This window comes from Phyllopteryx taeniolatus, chromosome 7, assembly GCF_024500385.1.
Source record: "Phyllopteryx taeniolatus isolate TA_2022b chromosome 7, UOR_Ptae_1.2, whole genome shotgun sequence".
NCBI classification, from domain to species: domain Eukaryota; kingdom Metazoa; phylum Chordata; class Actinopteri; order Syngnathiformes; family Syngnathidae; genus Phyllopteryx; species Phyllopteryx taeniolatus.
In genome coordinates this window covers 9,471,106-9,493,456 of record NC_084508.1, presented here as the reverse complement: position 1 = coordinate 9,493,456, position 22,351 = coordinate 9,471,106, and the positions used below count along the sequence as shown (strand labels likewise).

Below are 22,351 nucleotides of genomic sequence, written 5' to 3'. Positions count from 1 at the left end.
CAGAAACCAAAATACATCTTTTTGTGAAGGGGAAGTAACAATAAACTGAGATAATGTGGTTGCAGAAGGGCACACGCCCTTTTATGATTGGGATTTTATTCATTTAAAACTTTTAAGCATCTCTGATTAACCCCAAATAAAGTTCAGGTGTGGTGGAAAAAGATTTGAAATGATTAATCTTGGTCTCTTTTTTTACATCACAAAACCTGGCATTTGAACAGGGGTATGTAGACTTTCTATAGCCACTGTACATGCATAGAAAAAAAAAATACAACTCACGCAAACATTTTGTTTTAGTGCATATCTGGATAAAGGGCAATTGAGGAATTAAACTTCATGTTTGGTCTGCATGCAGTGGGGCCAGATGCTGTGTGGAAAAAAAGCCTCTAGTGCAGGGGTGTCAAACTCATTTTTGTCACGGGCCACATCTTAGTTATGACTTCCCTCGGAGGGCCGCTACAACTGTGAACCCATATGAATGAAAGATTACCTCATATACTGTAATTACATACAGTATACACAACACATTGACGAATAGCCCATTTTGAAATCAGAAGCCGATAAAAACATGTTTTTCAACTATTACATTTATTTTCAAAGGGGGATTGGTAACAAAAAAAATTGCTTGCACATATCTCAATTCTATTGCTCCAGAACACAATGAGCAATTTTGATATGCTTTCACGGGCCACATAAAATGATGTGGCGGGCTGGATCTGGCCCCCGGGCCACCAGTTTGACACCCATGTCTAGTGTGTGGCAGTGAGCAGCCACTTTGTCACTGCACATCCCATTTTATCTGTCAGAAAACCAAATTTAGGCTTGTTTGTCCCTGGCGGCGTGCCAGCACACACAGCTAAACACAGTTTATACCGTACTTTCGCAGTAATGTTGACATTAGCCAATCCTCGGGGAGTCATCGAGGAAAACATCCAAATGCTATCTTGTTTCCTCTGACCGCCTCGCTGCCCTGCATTGTTCCGCTGCCCTTGTTAACAGTCTGTGCACTTGCACCATTACCACCCCTCCTCCTCCTGCTTCATCCGTTTCCCTCATTCATCTTTCAGCGTTGCTCTCATCGGGCGCTAGTGGACTTGAACTTGGGCTCGCTGCACGCCTCCCCGAGCAACAAATCACACAGCCCCGCCCAGCCACATGCCACCCCTTATAAGCTTCGCACCGTGTTGACATATCTTTTATTTACTGCAAAGCAGAGCTGGGGGGACGCTCGAGTAAGACTTAGGTTGCCAACTTTACTAAGATATGTTGTTACTGAGCAAGATTATCAGACTTGATTTATGACTTGCTTAACTCAAGTAATGACTCGATCTGCTTAAAATTTAATAGGGACTCTGTGTCCTTTATTTTTGCCACAGTAACTAAGGACTTGCTTGAAACTTGAAGGTTGGGAATTACTTATGACTTGAACAACGTGACTTACTCCCCCTCTGCCGAGAAGTTTAGACTATAAAATGCCCCCCTACCCCCAGCTTTAAACTGATGTGGCTTAATGCATTTTCCTGATCCCGGTAACATCATGTTCTCATCTATTCTTAGCTTCTCTTTAACTCACCCAAATCCTAACCACTGTTCATTATTTATCTTTTTATGAAGTTTTTTTTATTTTTTTAATTGGTCATAAATGTTAATTCACTCTACTTTCAAGACAGTATCACCACCATTATCATTAACCTAACAAAAGCCAGCAAACTTAAATATTAACATACAATGGTAAATGCCATAGACGGCTGACGGAAATTAGCATCGCTATTGCAGTCATTTTAAAGCAGGGGTGGGTCCAGTCTTTAATCTAGCCCCACCCTCAAGCTATTATTTTAACCGTTTTTGTCTCTCCCCAAATTTGGTACATTCATGTATTTTCTGCCTCATTTACCATTTGTCAATTTAAAATCTTCAAACTATTATGGTAAATGAACACAGCAATACATCCAGCAGTGCTCACAGACATATTGCTCTGTGGAAACAATTAGAATTTCCGGAGTTCAGCTTTTGCATTAATTTGCCGTTGCCTTCTTGACCTCATCAAAAGCATAATCACATCCCACGGTGCAAGTGGCTGCCGGGATAGGGATTTACAACCTTCAGAGTTTGCTGGATTTTCACAGTATGCGGGACGTTTTAAGGTGACGAACGGCACGCCATGAACTACTTTGCTGGCCAGCAAGAATTCGTTGGCCCGCAGCACAAGGCTCGGTAAGGCACACTCATTTAGTGCCGTACTTACTGGTTTTCATTTGTTTTATGTATATGGCATGGTGTTTTTCATACAAATATTTACTGGAATTCTGACTTCACCACTGTGTTTGCGTCAGTTTCTGATGGTCCTGAATGGGTGTTTGTCTACATGCGGCCTTCGATCGGCTGCAGTTAGGTCCAGGCCAGGGTGTACTGTAGTACGCCTCTCTTGCCCAGAGCCAGAAACTGACAGACTGATAGAAAATGGATAGATGGTTATGTATCGTTAATGGACATTTGTCCATTTGCTTAACTTTGTAAAGGTTTAGAAAAGGGATAGATGGTTACGTATCGTTATTGGACATTTGTCCATTTGCTTAACTTTGTAAAGGTTTTATCTTTATGGCCTACAAGTGTTTCCATTTTCAGTAGTTGCAAGTGAGCATACAGTACAATAAATTTTATTATACAGTGATCAACTTCTCCTTACACATTGACAGCGTTAAAATCTTACATCGCTTGTCGAGTTAGTGTTTGAGCCTGGAACAAATTAACGGCACACAAAAATACTCGAAACGAGAACAACTTGGAAATCAACCTCGCTGTGTGGTGGTGTGCGAAATGCCGTTATGGTCTGAACGGAGGGCTCAGATGACGAGCAAAGGTCTCTCGTTGCCAACACAATCACAGCAGCGTTGGCTACACCGTGGGCGACACTCGAGCGCAACACGGTGCCTCTGCGGGAACCAGTCGGTGAGCCACCCGTAGCTGAACTGATGAGGGTGTATCCAACTGCTATGACATGTAGCCACATGTTGTTTGTGTGTGCGTTTGCACGTGTGTAACAGGTCATGTGGGTGTAAAAGGTTGTGTGTGCGTAACAGGTTGTGCATGAGTGTGTGCTATTACAGGTCGTGTTTGTGTGTGTGCAATTGCAACATTCATTCCGTTGTTGAATGTGAGAGAGTGAGTGTGTTTGAGTGTGACAAGTCATGTGTGTGCGTGTCACTGTGTGTGTGCATGATTGTATCAGGTTGTGTGTGTGTGTGTGTGTCTGTGTGAGTGAGGGAAAGGCTGTGTGGCAGGTGTGAAAGAGATTGTGAGTGTAAAAGGTCATGTGAGTGTCACAGATAATTCGTGTGTGAACGAGTGTATGGAACTGGTATTGTGAGTGTATTTGTGCATAACAGCTCATGTGAGTGTAACAGCTCATGTGACTGAATGTAACATATTGTCTGCGTGTGTGTGATCCTCTAAGGTCAATAGATCAATTAATGAAGCTCCGTTGAGAAAGTGCTCTGCTGCTAAACAAACCCCGGTGGAGGTAGTTACCCAACTACCTCATAGGCAGCACTGTGCTTGGGAAGAGGAGGGCACAGCTTTTAACGGGCTGTCACATCCTCTTCGTAACACACTGACCCACTTTTTTACCCGCCTGACTTTGGTGCATCGACGACAACCTTCCCCGACACATCACGTCCCGCTGCGGCCAGACTAAGTAATGTGTGCATGCATGCATAGCGTGTTTACTTTACACACCCAGCAGAGGTGTGTTGTAACATTAGAAGGCTATTCTTAGCCTTCTGTGAAGCTTTGAACCCTGGTTCTTAGCTGTAAGGTCCATTCATTTACAGCACTTGTCCTTATTAGGATTAGGATTGTGTGTGAGCTTCAGACAATCAAATCTAGCCTGGTTAGTAAGTCTGCCTTAAAGTTATGAGGTTCAGGGTTTGAATCTGGGCTGTGGCCTTCCTGTCTGGGGTTTGCAATGCTCCCCCAGCTTTCTTACACATTTAGGATTTTCTTTGTCCATGAGAATAATTGCTTGTTGTGCTCGATTATGTGCACTGCCAATGACTGGCAACCACTCCAGGGTGTATGCTGCTTCTCTCTGCCAAAGTTGGCTAGCATAGACGTCAGCTCACCCACAACCCTGACGTCGACTAGCGCTATAGAAAATCGATAGATGGACTCTTAAAGTTGGCTGAATATGCATGAGTAGGAAAGGTGCAGTGTATTTCATGCAATACTGTGACAAAATGGCCAGGACGTGTGAAATTTTGTGGATGCGCCATTATGCAAACATGCAAGCAAATTGAGAAGAGGCACTCATGGGGCACTTGAGGTGTGAATGACATCTTTAGCGACGGCCAATCCCATTTACTGTCGCACTCTGTGACCTTTCCTTGGAAGCAATACAGCTACATTTCTGTAGAATTTCTCTTAAAGTGCCCTAATCTCATTAGACTTTACACCGATTTTATCGGCCTTATCGGCATCGGCCGATAATTAGCATTTTATGCTGATTGACTTTGTCATAATTCCCAGGTCATTGATCGGCTCCGCAAAACATTTACTCCACGTCTCCGTCATGCACAGTATATTTGAATTCAAAAGCTAGTTTATTTTTAGCCTTGTCGCGTGTCTTTTGGCGTAGTCCTGTAAATATCTGACGGCCAATAAAGTTATTAATAAAACATGGCGGCGGTGTGGAACAGACAACACGTAATGCCCGGATCAGACTGTCATTTGTCATTTTACCGATCGGATACACTCGTTACCGTGGCGACGACAACAAGAGTGGATCGTGCCGAATGTATTATGAGGACAAAATGGGGAAAAACGTGTGTTGGTGGTCACCGGTGCTCAGGACAGGAGAGGATGTTCGTTTAAGGCTTGCTGGAGGTATGTTCACGTACTTTTAATACGATACGGCTCACAAGCAGGCAACAAAAACGTTATGTAGCCTAGCAAGAAAGTGGTAGCACGAACGGTAAACATGCCGCCGTTCTGTCTAATCATGCTCTAAAGTTCGGTGTGGGTGAAGTAATTTAATTACAGTAAGTTAGCAGCCATTATTTCTGTCATGTAATGTTGGTTTGACCTGATGAGATTAGAATACACGATCTAACTAGAGCAGTGATTTCCAACCTTTATGGAGCCAAGGAACATATTTTACAATTGAGAAATATCACGGCACACCAGCAAACAAAAATGTCACAAAAAGTAGATGCATTAATTACTGTATTTACCCCCCTGCCATCTAATAGAAGACCATTCATTTGTTCCGTCTGTCACTATGCCTCACTGGCATAAATAGAGGAACAAAGATTCATTATTTATTGTAAATATAGTTTTTTGAGCAATTAAGTACACAAGTATATACAGTAAATGAACAGGTCATTTAAATAGATACATTCCTCCATCTTGTGATCAGATCGGTTAGCGGTTTTTTAAACTCTGTGATTGGCCCCAAAAATCCTGATTGTGTAAAGCCTAAATCTCATATTTGTGTGCTTGGACTTGGGACAAACAAAACATACACAGGAGTAAATTGGATTAAGGCTGTATGATGAATGACCATCTGAGGTTTATTGGCATGTTTTTATGGCCACTTTAGAATAATAATCAAATAAAACAACAACAACGCTAGAGTAAATCATTAGTTACCGGTCACACCTAGTTGTTTCATACAGTTCAGTTATCAACTTTGTAAAGGCACTTTTTTTTCTTTTTTTTTAATACGGATCTTGTGTTGGTTCTCAATTGACTGCAATGTTGTGGTCAGTGTATAAAGACTGTTACAGGATTTTTCCTGGCTCAATTGTAGGCAAGAGGTGTTATATTATTCCACACCATCCACTGACTCAAAGGTGGAAGATCTTAGGTTGGCCAAGTAAATCACCGGACCTTAACCCAATAAAGCATGCATTTTAGCTACTGAAGAGACTGAAGGGAGAAACCCCCAGAAACAAACAAGAACTGAAAGAGGCTGCAGTAAAGGCCTGGAAAAGCATTTTGAATGAGGAATGCAAGTCTGGTGAAGTAAATGGGTCGCAGACTTGATGCAGTTATTGCATGTAAGGGTTATGCCACCAAATATTAAATGTTATTCAATGTAAGTTAATTTAACCATGTCTGTTCCAATACTTTTGCTCAATTGAAAAGTGGATGGCTTCAAACAAAATATCCTCTGTCCCGAGTTGTTTAACACATCGAGATGTAAATACCATGAAATAAAAGCTGGAATTCTGAACTTTTGTCTCAAACCAAAATGTCTTCAGTATACAAGAAAAACAAAGGAATTGACTTCTAAAGCGACTGGCGATTAGGAATGCATAGACTTTGTCGTGGAATGCGTAGTCACATACGCACGTACGCCTGGTGAGTGTGTCAGACAACAACTTACAACCAGTCTGCATGTGTGTAAGTGTCTAGCCAGTAGCCTGGCTCAAAATCTACCCAAATAGCCTTGGCACGCCTTCGACTGTTTGTCACTGATAGTTTAATAATCTCTTTGTGTGGCAGTTGAGATTGACTCGAAATGTTGGTGACTCTAAAGGAGGCGGTGGCGTCTGCTCTGTGTGGGCGGTGTTGTGTCGGACGCAAAGTGGTCCGGGATGGTTGCTGACAAGTGGCAGACAAGCCTCATTAGATGTTGACATGGCTCACTCAGGCAGTCGGTCAATCGGTTTTTCACACCCCAATTCCAATCAAATTGGGACATTGTGTCAAAGTAACAATACAATGATTTCCCAATCCTTTTCAAGCTATATTCAATTGAATACACTACAATGACAAGATATTTAATGTTCAAACTAATAAACTTTGTTTTTATGCAGTGCCCTGCGATTGGTTGGCAACCAGTTTAGAGTATACCCCGCATCTGCCCGTAGTTAGCTGGGATAGGCTCCAGCATACCCACCACCCTAGTGAGGATAAGCGGTGTAGATAATGGATGGATGGATGTTTTTATGCAAATTCACGCATTTTGGATTTAATGCTTGCAAAACGTTCCCAAAAATCTGGGACAAGGGCATGTTTACCACTGTGTTAGACCACAATTCCTTTTAACATTTATGGGGGGGATGGGGTCCCCATAAAGACTGTTAAAAAAAGAAAAATTAACTCTTAAAGGCAACATTTCTTGCATTTAGTACCTTTATGCATGAGGTGTATGGACACACCACCAAACTATTCTTTATTATATTTATTATTTGTTATACATTTTCTGTATAGAGTGGTAACTTCTTTTTCGAAGTACGAGCTTGGTCAATGTTTTGCTTTGTTAGTCCAAATGTTAAAAAAAATACAGTGGTATGGTTCTTTATTAAAAATGCATAACAAAATTTAGGGGCGGCAGGCTGTAACTGATTGACATTTCAAAAGGGAAAATTGATTTGATATTGCAGCATGTATAAATTAAATTAGGAGCTTGGTCACAGAACTTCTTTATCTCAAGTCAAGGTACAACTGTATATATATATTTTTTTGTTGTGTTCTAATTTTTGGTTTCCACGTCAAACCTCATTGATGCTCTGCTTACCTTTCGATTTTGATGATATGACAAGGTTTTTTGTTGTGTTCTAATTTTTGGTTTCCACATCAAACCTCATTGATGCTCTGCTTACCTTTCGATTTTGATGATATGACAAGGGCGGTACGTTGGGCGACTGGTTAGCACATCTGCCTTACAGTTCTGAGGACCCGTGTTCAAATCCGGCCTCGCCTGTGTGGAGTTTGGATTCTGCGGATTTTTTTCCAGGTACTCCAGTTTCCTTCCACATCCCCAAAACATGCATGGTAGGTTAATTGAAGACTCTAAATTGCGCGTAGGTGTGAATGGTTGTTTGTGTATATGTGCCCTGCGATTGGCTGGTGACCAGTTTAGGGTGTGCCTTGCCTCTCGCCCAGTGTTATCTGGGATAGGCTCCAGCACGCCCACGACCCTAGTGAGGATAAGCGGTACGGATAATGGATGGATATGACATGGTAGCACGGGTTGTTTCGCCTGGGGGGCTTGTGTGTTTCTGCGTGAGTGTTTTGGGACCGTCGCTTAAAAGTCACACTCTCAAGTCATGGATGGAGAAATTCTGTGTAGGTGGCAGTTTTTATGTAAATTAGCACCACTGTTAAGTAAAAGTGCACAATGGCTCGCTCGCACACATTTCCAGATTCACGCAGCAGAAAAAAAGATTCACATGATTGTTTAATTTCACACTTGATGGGTGGACAGACACTGCATAGATCCAACTATTTGTCTACAAGCAATTAAAAAGTAATTTTTCCATAATATGCATATTTTAAAGAATGTCAATGCGCCAGGGTCAGCGGCGGTTTGTTTACTTTGTCGAGCAGAAATCTTAATCCCGTGTTTGTTCTTCTCATAAGCTTTTTACCACCCTGAGTCCCTCAACTCCCTCTGTGATAACAACCTGAAGGGGATGAGGGAATCTTAACCCCCAACTAATGTCCAAAGGCCTGCCAGCATGCAGCATTTGTCTGCAGCTGCTTGTCCTTCACCCCTCCAAGCCCCCCACCCCCCTCAAAGAGCAATGTCAGGCCAACATGCTGGATTCCTTTGAGAGCTGAGACACCTAGTGGCCAGTATGTCCTACTTCACATTGTTTGGACTAATGCAGTGTTTTTACTCACCTTTATTTTAGTCTAGGCACATATTTTACATTAGAAAAATCTCACAGCCACCGAAGACAAATGCCTACAAAAAAATATACATGTTGAAAAAGTGATGATCTCGTCTTAATTTACTCCCAAATATACTCAGTGTGAAGTCTGGACCTGTTTCGTTGAACACTAAGATAATAGTCTCTTGTATGAATAACAACAAATGGGTAATAACACAGGTTTCCTTAAGGGGAAAAGCAAGCCAGCACACCACCAAATAAAAATATCAAAAAAAGTATATCATTGCTACCTTGATTTACAAGTGCCCAACTTACATATTTTGGGATTTATGAACCGTCTCCTGTTTCTTAATTGTTTTTATTTTTATTTTTTAAACCGCATAACAGCCACCAAGCATCCAATTATTTGAGATATGAGTATATTGAGTTACGAGCTCAGTCACAGAAGGAATTAAATTTTTAAGTCAAGTCACCACAGGGCGGCCTGGTAGCCGACTGGTTAGCACATCTGCCTCACAGTTCTGAGGACCCAGTGAATTGGAGATCATTCATCTAATGCATAATATTTGCCCACCTAAATAAACTTATAGAAATATGAATTGAAACACAATCCTGGCTGTGGATGTCATTCTAATTCTGATTTTGTGAGAGGAAATAATGTTGTGAATGAATAAGAAACATGTCAAAGGACACACTATGCTTTTTCTTCACAATTTAAATCTGTTCTTATTAACATTTTGGTGACGTGCTTTTGTCAAAATAACCCAAAGATCATGAATTATGATACACTACACATACCCTTTTTCTTGTCTTCCTGAACATTTAATTTCTCATGGAAGTGAATCACTGTCAGGCCCACATAGAGCTGTGCCAGTTGCGAGTCACAGTGTTATCAGCGAGATGCAACAGAGATACTGAGAGTTACAGTTGAGTCAGAAAAAGGTGTAGAAGTGGACATGCTTGGAAATTTGACCTGTTGTTAATTTTACGATTCAGCTGTTTGTTGGAGAACAGCAAGCTTGTGCAAAAAGTACTGAAACATTGATTAGCAGGACAAGTGCTTTCAAAAGTTTAGAGAAGGTCAAATTAAGTTAACCCGTAAAGGTTATGCATTTTAGGTTCATCCTGAAATTTCACCCCAAAGCCCAATACTCCTAACTTTTTATGAGCGGTGTAGGTTTTGAAATTGAATAAATCACATGCCAACATTGACACTTTCCTTTTCTTTCTTTTCAAGTTTCAACGTGCGTCAGCGGGATACGACTTGACAGGGCAAGACAGCGACCCGCAGTGAGAGGCTGGGCTTACCTCCGGAACCATGCTCATCTGACACAAAACCGGTGAGCCGACTCAGCCGAGGAACTGTTCTTTGCGTGGCGGTTTGCCGGTAGGGTTTATAAGTGACCGGTACATGTGGACTGATCAGCCAGCATAAAATTGTGTTTGCATTTCAACTGCCCAGTTGCCCCAACATATTCTCCTCATGTGGGCAAACACCAAATGTCAGTATCGTGAAGTCGTGGGACAATTCTTAAGCCACACACCACGCAATGCAATCGAACACAACTGAACTATTCAGTTGCGTCGCACAGTGTGCGTGGTTTTGTAATTCGTCTTTATTAGACCTGCCGCAAGGCGGGCGAATACGACTGGACAATCTCGAACAAATTGCACACTCTGCAATTGAACCATGCATAAGCGCCAACTTGCTGAGATGGAGAAACTGCTACATTGAGGCGCTACATAGAATTTGTAAGATGTGTACAATTCTTTAAAGAAAACATGAGTGATCAGGCAAAGCAGATTTATTTTTAATGGGATTCAAATCAAACTAGAAGGCATTTCAGAATAGCATAATCATGAAACAAACAGCAATTAAAATATAATGATCTTCCACTTTTCAGTCTTCAGTGGTGTTTTATTAAAAAAGCCAAATATTTCACAAATTATGCCAAAGGTATGTAAACTTCTCTCCAACTTTAAAAACTACTAGAATTTTACAACCCGTCTCAGTCTTCAAAAGTCTGCAAAAAAAGTAAGATTTGTCTCTCGTCAATTTTTTTTTTTTTAAAGAGTCGCTGGAGTTGGCACTGCATCACTCTCTCTCGTCTGACCTGAGCTGTTCCACTGTATGCTTTTCAAGGGCATCATTATTGGGACGTGTGTTGTACCATAAGCTGTTTAGTGCAGATCTTTTCCTAATCGCCCTCTTGTTCTATCCTTACCCGCGTCAGTTAAACGACTGTGAAAGTGTCCATATGGTACGCACTGATCGCACTAAGACCTAATCTCAGTTTGTCAACTCGCACCGCATCTCACGACTGTGAAAGTGTCCATATGGTACCCACTGAGCGCACTAAGACCTAATCTCAGTTTTGTCAACTCTCACCACATCTCAATGCCAATCAACTAAACCGGTTTGTGAATTCAAGTTTGTTGCTGTTGAAATGTGGCTAGCCACCAGATGGTAGTGCTGCTGTACAGGAAGAGCCTCATCTGCTTTAGGTATTCGGTATTCTATGTGTTGCTGTGATTTTATTAATTTTTTTGGTCAGGGCTGGGCAGGCTTTTGCTGCGGCGGAGCATGATGAATGACAGTCTCCTGCGCTAGAGCTGTATGCTGTGGGAATGATGGACTTCCCCAATGGCCAATCATGCCTTGCCCCGACTGCTGCCACCGTTTCTGAGGTGAGGCCTCGTCTCATGAACAACTACCCCTACGTCATTTGTCATTTTACCAAGACATTTTTGAAGGGTTCTGAAATTCCATCTGTTTGGGGAAAACAGTCTATGTGACAAGTAGAGATGGAAAAACCAGATGAACATTTCATATCACAATTAGCATGACCAGGAATTATCACGATTAACGATATTACGATCTTACAAAAAGAAATTCATATATTGCACGTCAAAAACATAGAAGCACATTTTATTGTAAGTACTTGACATTTAAAAATTGTGAACAGCCACAACGAAATGGAATTTTCATGCCTGCAAGTTCCCACGAATTTTACTTTGTGATGAACATGACAATCATACATTTAACAGTGGTGGGACTTTATTAAAACATTAATATAGTCCCACCCACTCATGACATCTGGGTTTCAGATCAAAAGATGAATATCAGACAAAATTTCAGGTTTCCAGCTTTTATGAAATTGCCAGACAGAATGGTTTTGTAGACTTCAGAATTCATTCTGCTGCTACCATCATGAGTTACATCATCAATGAAGACTAGTGTTCCCATTTCAGAAGCAGCCATGCAAGCCCATGCCATGACATTACCTCCACCATGCTTCACAGATGAGCTCGTGTATTTTGGATCATAAGCAGATCCTTTCTTTCGAAATACTTTTGCCTTTCCATCACTTCGGTAGAGGTTAATCTTGGTCTCATCGGTCCAGAAAACTTTGTTCCAAAACTATTGTGGCTCATCTCTGTACTTCTTTCCAAAATCCAATCTGGTCTTCCGTTTTTTGCTTTTTTGCTGATTAGTGGTTTGCATCTTGTGGTATGGCCTCTCTCGAAGTCTTCTTCGAACAGTGGCTTGTGATACCTTTACCCCTGCTCTGTGGACTTTGGCAGTGATGTCCCTGATTCTTGTCTTTGGATGTCTTGTCTTCACAGCTCTCACAATGTTTCTGTCATCAACTGCTATTGATGCCCTTGGCTGACCTGTTTGATGTTGCTTAGTACACCAGTAGTTTATTTCTTTGTCAGGACATTCCAAATTGTTGTATTTTATTCTCAATGTTTGTGCAATAGCTCTGATTGATTTTCCCTCTTCTCTCTGCTTCCAAATGGGTTGCTTTTCTCTCATAGACAGCTCTATAGTCTTCATGTTTGCTGCACAGCAAATTTAGTTTTCGCAGGCGAAACCAAAGCCAAAAACGAGCACTATCTAATGTTTAGGCAATCAATCCAAAAGGCAACCCCCTAAGCAACAAGAAACACCCATCAGTCACATGTTCCAATAAGTTTGCTCACTTGAAAAGTGGGTGGGTTCAAACAAAACGATTCTTAAAGATTCTTCCACAATATTGCACATCATTGAAGCCTTCCATGCCCCAATTTTCACCTCAACACCTTGTCCACATTTATCTCAGTTGCTGCCCTTATGATGAAAGTGTGTGTGTGTGTGTGTGTTTGTTTTTTTCCAGAGGAGCAGCAGCTCAGAGTCTCTCAGTGACAAGGGTTCATCCGAGCTGAAGAAGAGCTTTGATGCGGTTGTCTTCGACGTGCTGAAGGTCACACCGGAAGAATATGCTGTAAGTGTGTATATATGTGTGTGTGTTTCTGGCTGTCCTTGTCCAACTAACCTGTATGCATTTTTGAAGCATAAGCACAATCGTGATGTGCTGAGCTAAGGTGGAATGATTACTGGTGTCAGTTTGAGGACTTATTAAACTTTAAAATCAAACCAAAGGCTGATCTTTGGACCGAAGTGAACTTCCCATGGAGGTTTTAAACACATCTAGACTAACGATGGATTACGCAGAATGGTCCAAATGACCTTAGTTGGATATGTGGACCAAATTTGGATAAAGAAAACAGATGGATATTGAATATCTACCAATGCGAATGCAGCATAAAAGCACAGATTGCAGTATTCCCATCAATGGCACCCTGAAGTCATCCAAATGCATCTATCAATGACATATACACACCCGAGTTAGCGCAAACAATTCAAATAAACTATGGGGGGAAAAAAACAACAATAAATCTAAACTGCAGTAAAAACACAAGACCATTGTATTTCACTGTATCACACTGGCTCCATCTAGTGGTCCATGTTGAATTACCAAATAATGTTTTTTTTTTATCCAGTACATGTAAGTACAGTACAGTTCAGTTGTATTTAACTTGTAAGAACATACATTTGCATAAAATCTTTTAGAACAGTTTGTTTGTTGTCTTAAACTTTTTTTTTTGTATTATTATTATTTTTTTAAATCTAGTACAGTACATTTAAGTGCAGTTTAGTATTTTAGTTGTATTTTAACGGTTTGAATTTTTTTTTTTTTTTTTTTTACTGGAGTGCAGTGCACTACATAAACGTAAAACCTGCCTTGTTTTTGACGAACACTTTGGCATCCTTTGCTAGTACTGCATTTTAATGTTGGTCATGATGACGATACTTGAAGCGCCAAGTATTTTTGAGGCAGTACTTGGTATGAAAGTTCAAGAACCACTGTCATAGACCATTAAATATGGTGTGTGTGTGTATGTGTGCATCTATATATATGCTAGATTAGAAGTGTGTTCATCGATAAATAAGCAAATTAGGAAGGTATTCATTTTAATCAGTGGGGGTGTAGAGTCTCTCCAGGCTAATGAGACACTCTGTAAGGTTTAGTGTTTGTATTATGTATGACCGGTATTCTTTTCAATGCCAGGTGTTGACACAAGTGGAGTGTACGGGTTGTTTCATCTGTTCCCTTAGTTTAAACACAGCGATATTGGATATATGCATGAAAATCAGATGAGTGGCATTAAATAGGAATTGGGCAATTGGATTTGCAGTGTAAATCCAGATTTCTGTGAATGGCCTTGCTAAGCAGTGCTGCAATGTGAGAGCATGCGTTTTTCAACCGTCACTTATTTCCAACCACAAGAGGGCACTCTAGCTTCTTGCCGTGATCTTCATGGTATGAAAAACAATGGACGTTATTGTTAAAGTGTGCTAACATTTGTTATCTCCTCCAGGGCCAGATTACGCTCATGGATGCTCCTGTGTTCAAAGCCATTCAGCCTGAGGTGAGACAAAGACGAGCATCATTTTGTAAATAGAGTTATTTAAATAGTGTTTATTCGATAAACCATTAATGTGCTGTTACAAAAATGCTTACAAGGCTTCATGGCAAGCCTAGAAAAGACTAGTGAAGCGCTAAATCGATTGTAACTAGTAGAATTTCAAAAAGTAATTAATAGTGCTAATAGCACATGGTTGTCAACTAGTGGACAGTTTTGCCTCATTGGTAACATGTACAGGTAGCTGTCCTACTAGTGAGGACAAAGAGCGTACTAGTACATAGACCTTAAGATGGATATCAAAGATATAAGAATGCTTAAACAGCTTGTCATAAAGCAATTTGAGGATTTATTCACAGCGAACTGAACAGAATTACAGATATCTGCAATGTCATTTCGCCTAGGGCAAATGGCGTCACTTTTGCCATTAATGTGTATTGGGTTTTTTATTACAGGTATGTATAATTCAGTTGCAGATATCTGCTCGTGAATTACTGATATCTGCAACTCATAGATATCTCTAACTCCAGTTTGAGATAGCTACACCACCATTGTCTGACTAGTTATAATTGCAGTTACAGATATCTACAGTGTTATTTTGCCTCGGTAAAATGTAATTTAAAGTTAAGATACTTAAGAGAGAAATCTAGATATCTTGAGTTGAGGTTAAAGATATCATGAAGTGAAATTACGACTAGGTGGCCGACTGGTTAGAGCGTCAGCCTCACAGTTCTGAGGAGCGGGGTTCAATCCCCGGCCCCGCCTGTGTGGAGTTTGCATGTTCTCCCCGTGCCTGCGTGGGTTTTCTCCGGGCACTCCGGTTTCCTCCCACATCCCAAAAACATGCATCAATTGAAGACTCTAAATTGCCCGTAGGTGTGAATGTGAGTGCGAATGGTTGTTTGTTTGTATGTGCCCTGCGATTGGCTGGCAACCAGTTCAGGGTGTACCCCACCTCCTGCCCGATGATAGCTGGGATCGGCTCCAGCATGCCCTCGGCGACCCTAGTGAGGAGAAGTGGCTCAGAAAATGGATGGAAGGATATCTCAAACTGGAGTTATCTGTAATTCATAGCTGATATCTGCAACTAAATTAGTAAATATTTGTAATGACAAAGCCTATCTGAAATGGATATCTGAAATGAACTTTTTGACTAGGCAAAACTGAATTACAGATATTTGCAACACATATCCACTCTAGCTGTCATATTTTAATAGGGATTTCCGCAATATCGGTACATGGACTTTAAGGCAGATTGCTAATAAATGCTCCAACGGCCTCATTTGTATCCCACTCGCTTCGTTGGAACACCTTATCGCTGCCCCCCCCCCCCCCCCCCCCCCCCGGTACCATGGTAACGAAACCTGCCCTAGGCATTTGCACAAGCGCAGAACCACCCCTCCAAAACCCTTGTGATTTGAACGTGTGGCAAGTGGTCGTTAGGTATTGGTAATTATTTACCCTTTTAAAGGACGTTAGAGACATTTTATCAAGACACCTTGGAACAGTTTTAAAATGTGGAAAGAAAAAGAAAATGGCAGAACAAGTCTCCTTTAAATTGACATGCCAAGTGAGGTTTATAAACCCACGCTTATTGTGTTGGCACCTGTAAGTGAGAGCCGGCCTCTTACAGAAACAAAGGCTACATGTAGCGGGCGAGGGGAGAACACTTGATTGAAGGTCTTATTTTCCACTTCCTCGTCCTCCTCACGGTCATATAATGCAAAAAGCAGGTGCATCTGTGTGTTTGTGTGAGCTCGCCTGCCATCTCAGTTGTGTTCTCTGGCCAAGTAAGAAAGGATTAAATAACTGGTTGTGTAATATTCTTTTCACTTGGCACCTCTTAAGCTTCGTACTGGAAAGTTTTCCCACATACCACATAATGTAAGTGAATTAGTTTGTTCCAAGCCATTTTAACATTCTAAACTGTCATTCAAGTGTTACAGGAAGTTAACCACTTCATAATAAAACTATAATATATAATAAAACTACTCACTCTCATAATAAAGAGAGGTAACAGGAGGTTTTTTTGCAGAGTGATGCTGGCACCTAGTGACGTTGTGTATTTATTGTAAAGTAACAGCATTGACAGTTGTATAATCTTATTTTGTAGTATTTGTATGTGTATTACATCTTGTTTGATACTGCTTTGCTGTATTTGTTTTCATTTTGTTTATTCATTTTAAAATAGCTCATAAGGGGTGCAAAATGGGAAACCGGGAAAGGATCTCTTCCGAGATGAGATGAGAGGGTCTTTGTTTTGATGTTGTCAATTAAATTTCACGTGTTGCAGCGCTCCCACCTGTCCATATTTGCTCTCCACATGATATCAGATCAGACAATTTTATTTGATGCGCTTAGACAATCGTCAAAACAACAGCTGTATCCCATCCTCCTCTGGATTAATTCAAAGTATTCGAGTTTATTAAAAAATGTCAATAATGAAAGCTAACCTATGTTTGACCTTATTGCTTTACGGTCAATTTTGTTCAATCGGAAGCATGGTGGTCTGCTACAGTGGTCTCCAACCACTGGCCTGCGAACCCTTATCAGGCCACACCGATAGATGGGAAAGAAATGAAAAAAATTTGCAGAGTGGGAAATGGGTGGGAGTCAACATGGAGACTCTAAATTGTCCATAGGTGTGAGTGTGACTGGTTGTTTGTCTCTCTGTGCCGGTTGTGCCGTGTGATTGACCGGCAACCAGTCCAAGGTGTGTCTCACTTCTCTTGCCAGAGGTCAACTTATTTTATTTGAAAAATATAATTTGTCCATGGCTGTGAATGTGAGGATGAAGAATTGTTGGTCTGTATGTGCCCTGTGTTTGGCTGGCAACCAGTCCGCCAAAAGTCAACATACGTTAAAAGACTCTAATTTGTCAATAGGTGTGAATGTGAGTGCTTGTTTGTCTATACACTATGTGTTCTGTGATTGAGTGGTGACCATTTCAGGGTGTACCCTGCTTTTCTGATGACCATATAGCAATCGCTATAGAAAATGGACAGATTAATTTGGTCGATTTTATTGAATTGAGGCAAAATGGAGTGCGCGTCTTGGCTGTTACAAAGGGGCTGTGGATTCAGTCTCAACTAGTTTGTTTGGTTCCATAGGAGACAAGAATTATAGTACATAGTATACACTACACCATGTGTATGTGGCACAATGACGCATCACCAAACACGAATAGCCCCCACCCGCCACCATGTCAACAAGTTCGAGCAATCAAGTATGTGCCAGTTATCAGAAGCTAATGCTAATTTGTGCATATAGCAAAAGTTACATGTTGTTGTTACCTTTTCACTTTGGCATGATAGCAGGGCCGTCGTGCTTGTGGGGTATGTGAGTGTTTCTGCATGATAGTGTATTACAGTCACTTAAAAATGGCCAATCGTGTGATGGATGGGGAAAAAACGCGGTGTGGGGGTGGTTATATTATGTACATTAGCTGAATTGTGATGTCACAGTTTTGAATGCAGAATGGCTCTCACAGACACATTTTCAGAGATGGATCAAAGATTTAATTCATTGTTTCATTTCAATCTTGTTGGCTGAGCAGGCATTCCAGAGACCCAACTATTTGTATAAAAGCCATTGAATTATCCAATTTCCATATGTACCCTTTAAGTTCAGTGCCACCCCTTTAAGTTCATTGCCACCTTGAATTGAAATTGGTGACCGGCTATTCTTGAATTGAAAAGTCCTTTGGGAACTATTTGTCATTTTTCTATACCCAGAGACTTGACTGCAGACAGTCTTGACTATGTCTTTCCCCTTCAGATGTTTGAAAGTTAATCATCTCAAGCTGGGAGTCGATGAAATATTAAGTGACAGAGCGCGTTTGCCTCTCAGTCACTCATGACCACATCACCCAAGTGAGTTATGTGGTGTGTCCCCTGTCTGCCAAGTCTCACTTTTTCAAGTTCTTGGGAAACATGGCTATCAGATTGCATTTTATATCCCGGTGTGTGTCAGTGTGTGCCTTTCTCGCACGTCCACACTATGGAAATCCCATGAAAATGTCAGGCTTGTAACGGCAAGGTTCTGTTTCTAGAGCATGGCCTCCTGTAGTCTTAATGACTTTCAGTGCTGTACTGATTTAGACGTACAGTATGTAGTGTACAAAACGGCATGTCTTAAGTGAAAAGGTTGGTGGGGGCTATGGTTGACTTGGCAAGTGGTGGGTATTAATTTGCAGTCTTGTAAATGTAAATAAGCCACAAATTTCAAGTTTTGGTTTGGTACTTACAGAGTGGACCGACTCATGCCAGAAGCCCAAGTGTGTACCTGGGCCCCGTTTTATCCTAGGCCCTAAAATCCGTACAACTGAAATGATAAAAAACAGTTTGCTATGTATCAACAAGTCAGTCCTAAATTGTTCTCAGTCTGCACATTTTTAGCACTTCAAACATAGTTAATGTCTTTAGAAACAAAACACGAAAACAAACATTTGTAGCGTTCAATTTAACATCAGTAAATAAACAAATTCCATGTGCCATTCATACAGACAAGTGAAGTAACCCCTTGAAAAAACAGGCAGTGTAAAGGGAACTATGGTTGTATCATCAGTCTGATACAATGGATGATTTCTCACGGCACACTGGTTAGGAATCACTGATCTCGACAGACTGTGTCAAAGGTTGCTCTGCAGACTTGGCGTGATAACACGCTGTGTAAGTTTACTGCTCTTGACAAATGATCAATCAAGTGGCCAGTAGCAAAAGAGCGTCAGTTAAAGTCATTGCTCTCCAATGGTGTGCATAGGAAAAGGTAGTCATGTTGGCTGGGACATAGAGCAGATCCCAGCCAGAGTCTACACTTTGGAAGTTATACGACTCCCCTTATCCCTGTCGTAATTCTCTCTTTACGCTCCCCAGGTTGTTTTTTTTTATCAAAACGAGAGAACAAGTGTGTCTGTTGACCTGCGGCACTAAACTTGGCAGCGTACAACAATCAGTCAAAGATTCTCCTCGGTCTCGCCGCAAGTTGTTCACATCATCAATAATCGCTGTTTTCCTTTGTGTCATTTGGTTTGAGCGAATCCCTCTCCCATCTCTTGTCTTGCACCGCAAGCGTGCTTGCTCAATCATTTTTTCCATCATACCTCTGCTCTTGTCCTGGTAGGCTGCACGTTCTCAGTTCTCCCAGAGTACCCGACGTTGCTGGTTTCCGTTTAGAATGTAGACAATGAGAAAGGGAACCGCTGCGGTATCCCTCATGAGGTCATCCACATCTGTGGTTGTGCTGCAGCTGGTTATCTTATTCTGCAGTACGTTTACATGACATCTTACAGAAAGAGCACAGAGATCCTCAAATAGGTTTTTTTCAGCGAATAATTGTATTCATGTTCTACAGAAAATTGCAAAAGTAGGTGATTTGCAAATTTGCGGGGGTTTACTGTAATTTGAGCCAGAGTAAAAACTGTGGCCATCGTGTTTTTGGAAATTGTGGACGTCGTCTCCTCCGGGCCAAAGAGGAAAAGAACCATCCGGACTGTTATGGATGCAAAGTTCAAAAGCCAGCATCTGTGATGGTATGGGGCTGTGTTAGTGCCAATGACATGGGTAACTTACACATCTGTGGAGGCACCATTAATGCTGAAAGGTAAATACAGGTTTTGGAGAAACATATGCTGCCATCCAAGCAACGTCTTTTTCATGGACACCCCTGCTTATTTCAGCAAGACGATGCCAAACCACATTCTGCACGTGTTACAACAGCGTGGCTTCGTAGTAAAAGTGTGTGGGTACAAGACTGGCCTGCCCGCAGTCCAGACCAGTCTCCTATTGAAAATTTGTGGCGCATTATGAAGCGTAAAATACGACAACGGAGACCCCGGACTGTTGCACAGCTGAAGCTGTACATCAAGCAAGAATGGGAAAGAATTCCACCTACAAAGCTTCAACAATTAGTGTCCTCAGTTCCCAAACGTTTATTGAATGTTGTTAAAAGAAAAGGTGATGTAACACAGTGGTAAACATGACCCTGTCCCAGCTTTTTTGGAACGTGTTGTAGCCATAAAATTCTAGTCTTTGTTGTGTATTCAATTAAATATAGGTTGCAAATCATTGTATTCTGTTCTTCCATGGAATTGGGGTTGTAGTTTCGTCAATGTTGCCCCATGAACAGATATAATAAAATATTTACGAATATGTGATTGACGTACTGACTTCTGTGTATATAATGTAAACACCCGTATAACCTGCTCCACACTTTGATCATGTGACAAGTATATGGTTTCAAATCAGTGAATAGGTAGAAAAGGTAACACAGTCTGTCTAAACTCAGTTCAAATCAACGATTTAAGAACAAAAAATGCATGGAGGACGTTAGGTCCACTTCAGGCTTCTCGAACGAAGCCTGAAGTCGATGTTGCTCAGCACTTCAGGCTTCTTTAGGCTCACCTGATAGGTCCAGTTGTCTCTGGATTGAGGGGCCAGTGTAATTTGCTGAGATTTTGCGGTCTTAAAGGGTTTTGGTCACCTCCCTGGGCTTCCGATTGGTGGTCATGAGCTGTCAAGACCATACAGTGCCTTTGTTCAGGAATAGTCACGCAGTGGCGTGGATGCTGGAGACTTGGATGATTGCCGCTACCTAAATAGGGGAAGCACAATGTACTAAATAAACAGTTGCTTCACCTCAGTGAGACGGGCTCCTGCTTTCTGGCGCAGCCACATCCTGGCTCCGTGCAGTCCGGTGATGATCCCATAAGGGCCTCTACATCCTTGTCTGGGCTGTACCACCATTTTGGACTGAGGTCTCAACTCACCGTTGTCTGCTTTCACCATTTGTCATGAGATACTGCAAGTGCAGAGGTCCAAATGCTGTCCAGCTATGTCCGGTTATGTTACCTGAAGTTTCTATACAGACGGTCACACAGGGGTTAGTGTGTGCAGTCCTGATACAGCTGATGATGTTTTGCTTCAAGTTGAGCGGGCTGCCAGGGATTAGGAAAACTTTTTTATTCATTTATTTTTTTCCCCCAGCCATGTTACATCAGTGTCCTTGGCCTCTGGACAGCCAGACAGGCGGCAGCTGAAGGAAGAGCTGAGCCTCTCTGGTGGTCTTTACGTCGTTACCTTGGTGGCAGAGTACATACTTTTCAAAAGTGGGATAATGGAAGGTTTTCTCGAGGGAATTTAAAGGTCCTATGCCATCAAAATAGCCATTCTTTCTGTTTTATGCAGAAGCCAAAATGAGTCTGTGACATGGATTAAGTTTGACATTTATGTGGTTAGTCGAATGAATTCTAAAGGTTAATAAACAACATAAGGCTTGCAAAATGGGTGGACTTAAAATCGCCCACATTGTGATGTAGTCTCGTCAATTAATATTCAATGTACCTGCTCACTTCATGGTTGATACCCACCCATTCAGATGAATGACAACACGGCATTTACAGGTTTTAAGCGAGCAAGTCTCAGCCATACAAATGTTGTTTTACAACAATACTTAACTATAGTCCTAATGATTTACATAACTGTGGTGGATGAAATTGCGAAGCTTGCATGCATTGTCGTAAGCGATGATCGTCGCAGCAGTTTCAATTCAAACGAATGGGAAGGATCAAGAATATAACCTCAAAATATTTCCCTTTTAATTTTCACTAAGGTCCCCTTTTAGATCATATTCCTTATTAGTGGGCAAACAATCCAACGCTTGGTGAATTGTGCTTCAAGATGATTAGTAAGACATTAAAGGACGCGACGTCCCTATGAACGCTTGGCCACACCAAGCCCATAGATGCTAGTAGACGCCGTGATATGGACCAGTCAGCCGAGCTATTTTCATGTTTAAATTGGGGAAGATGAGCGATCCAGAAAGATCTAATCTTATTTACATGTTGCATATTTCTGAGAAATCCGACCTTTTAAACTGCCAGGTGTAAAAGACTAACTAAAATAGCGTGGAAAATGACATTCTAGGCATTTCCAAACCAAATTATCTTGCAAATGCGATAAAAGGACGTGAGAGATTATGGG

At 41.4% G+C, this 22,351-nt stretch overlaps 1 protein-coding gene across 2 annotated transcripts in view; it reads left to right on the top strand.

Moving 5' to 3' along the window:
- The window catches only part of ralgps2 (Ral GEF with PH domain and SH3 binding motif 2), an 87,346-nt gene that overhangs the window by 18,809 nt on the left and 46,186 nt on the right, over positions 1–22,351 (top strand). For both annotated transcript variants that reach the window (XM_061778279.1, XM_061778278.1), the window contains exons 2-5: positions 9,859–9,961; positions 11,177–11,309; positions 12,782–12,889; positions 14,328–14,378. In XM_061778279.1, coding sequence (XP_061634263.1) covers positions 11,250–11,309; positions 12,782–12,889; positions 14,328–14,378 — 219 coding nt within the window. In that variant the 5' untranslated portion in view covers positions 9,859–9,961; positions 11,177–11,249. The remainder of the gene's footprint in view (positions 1–9,858; positions 9,962–11,176; positions 11,310–12,781; positions 12,890–14,327; positions 14,379–22,351) is intronic.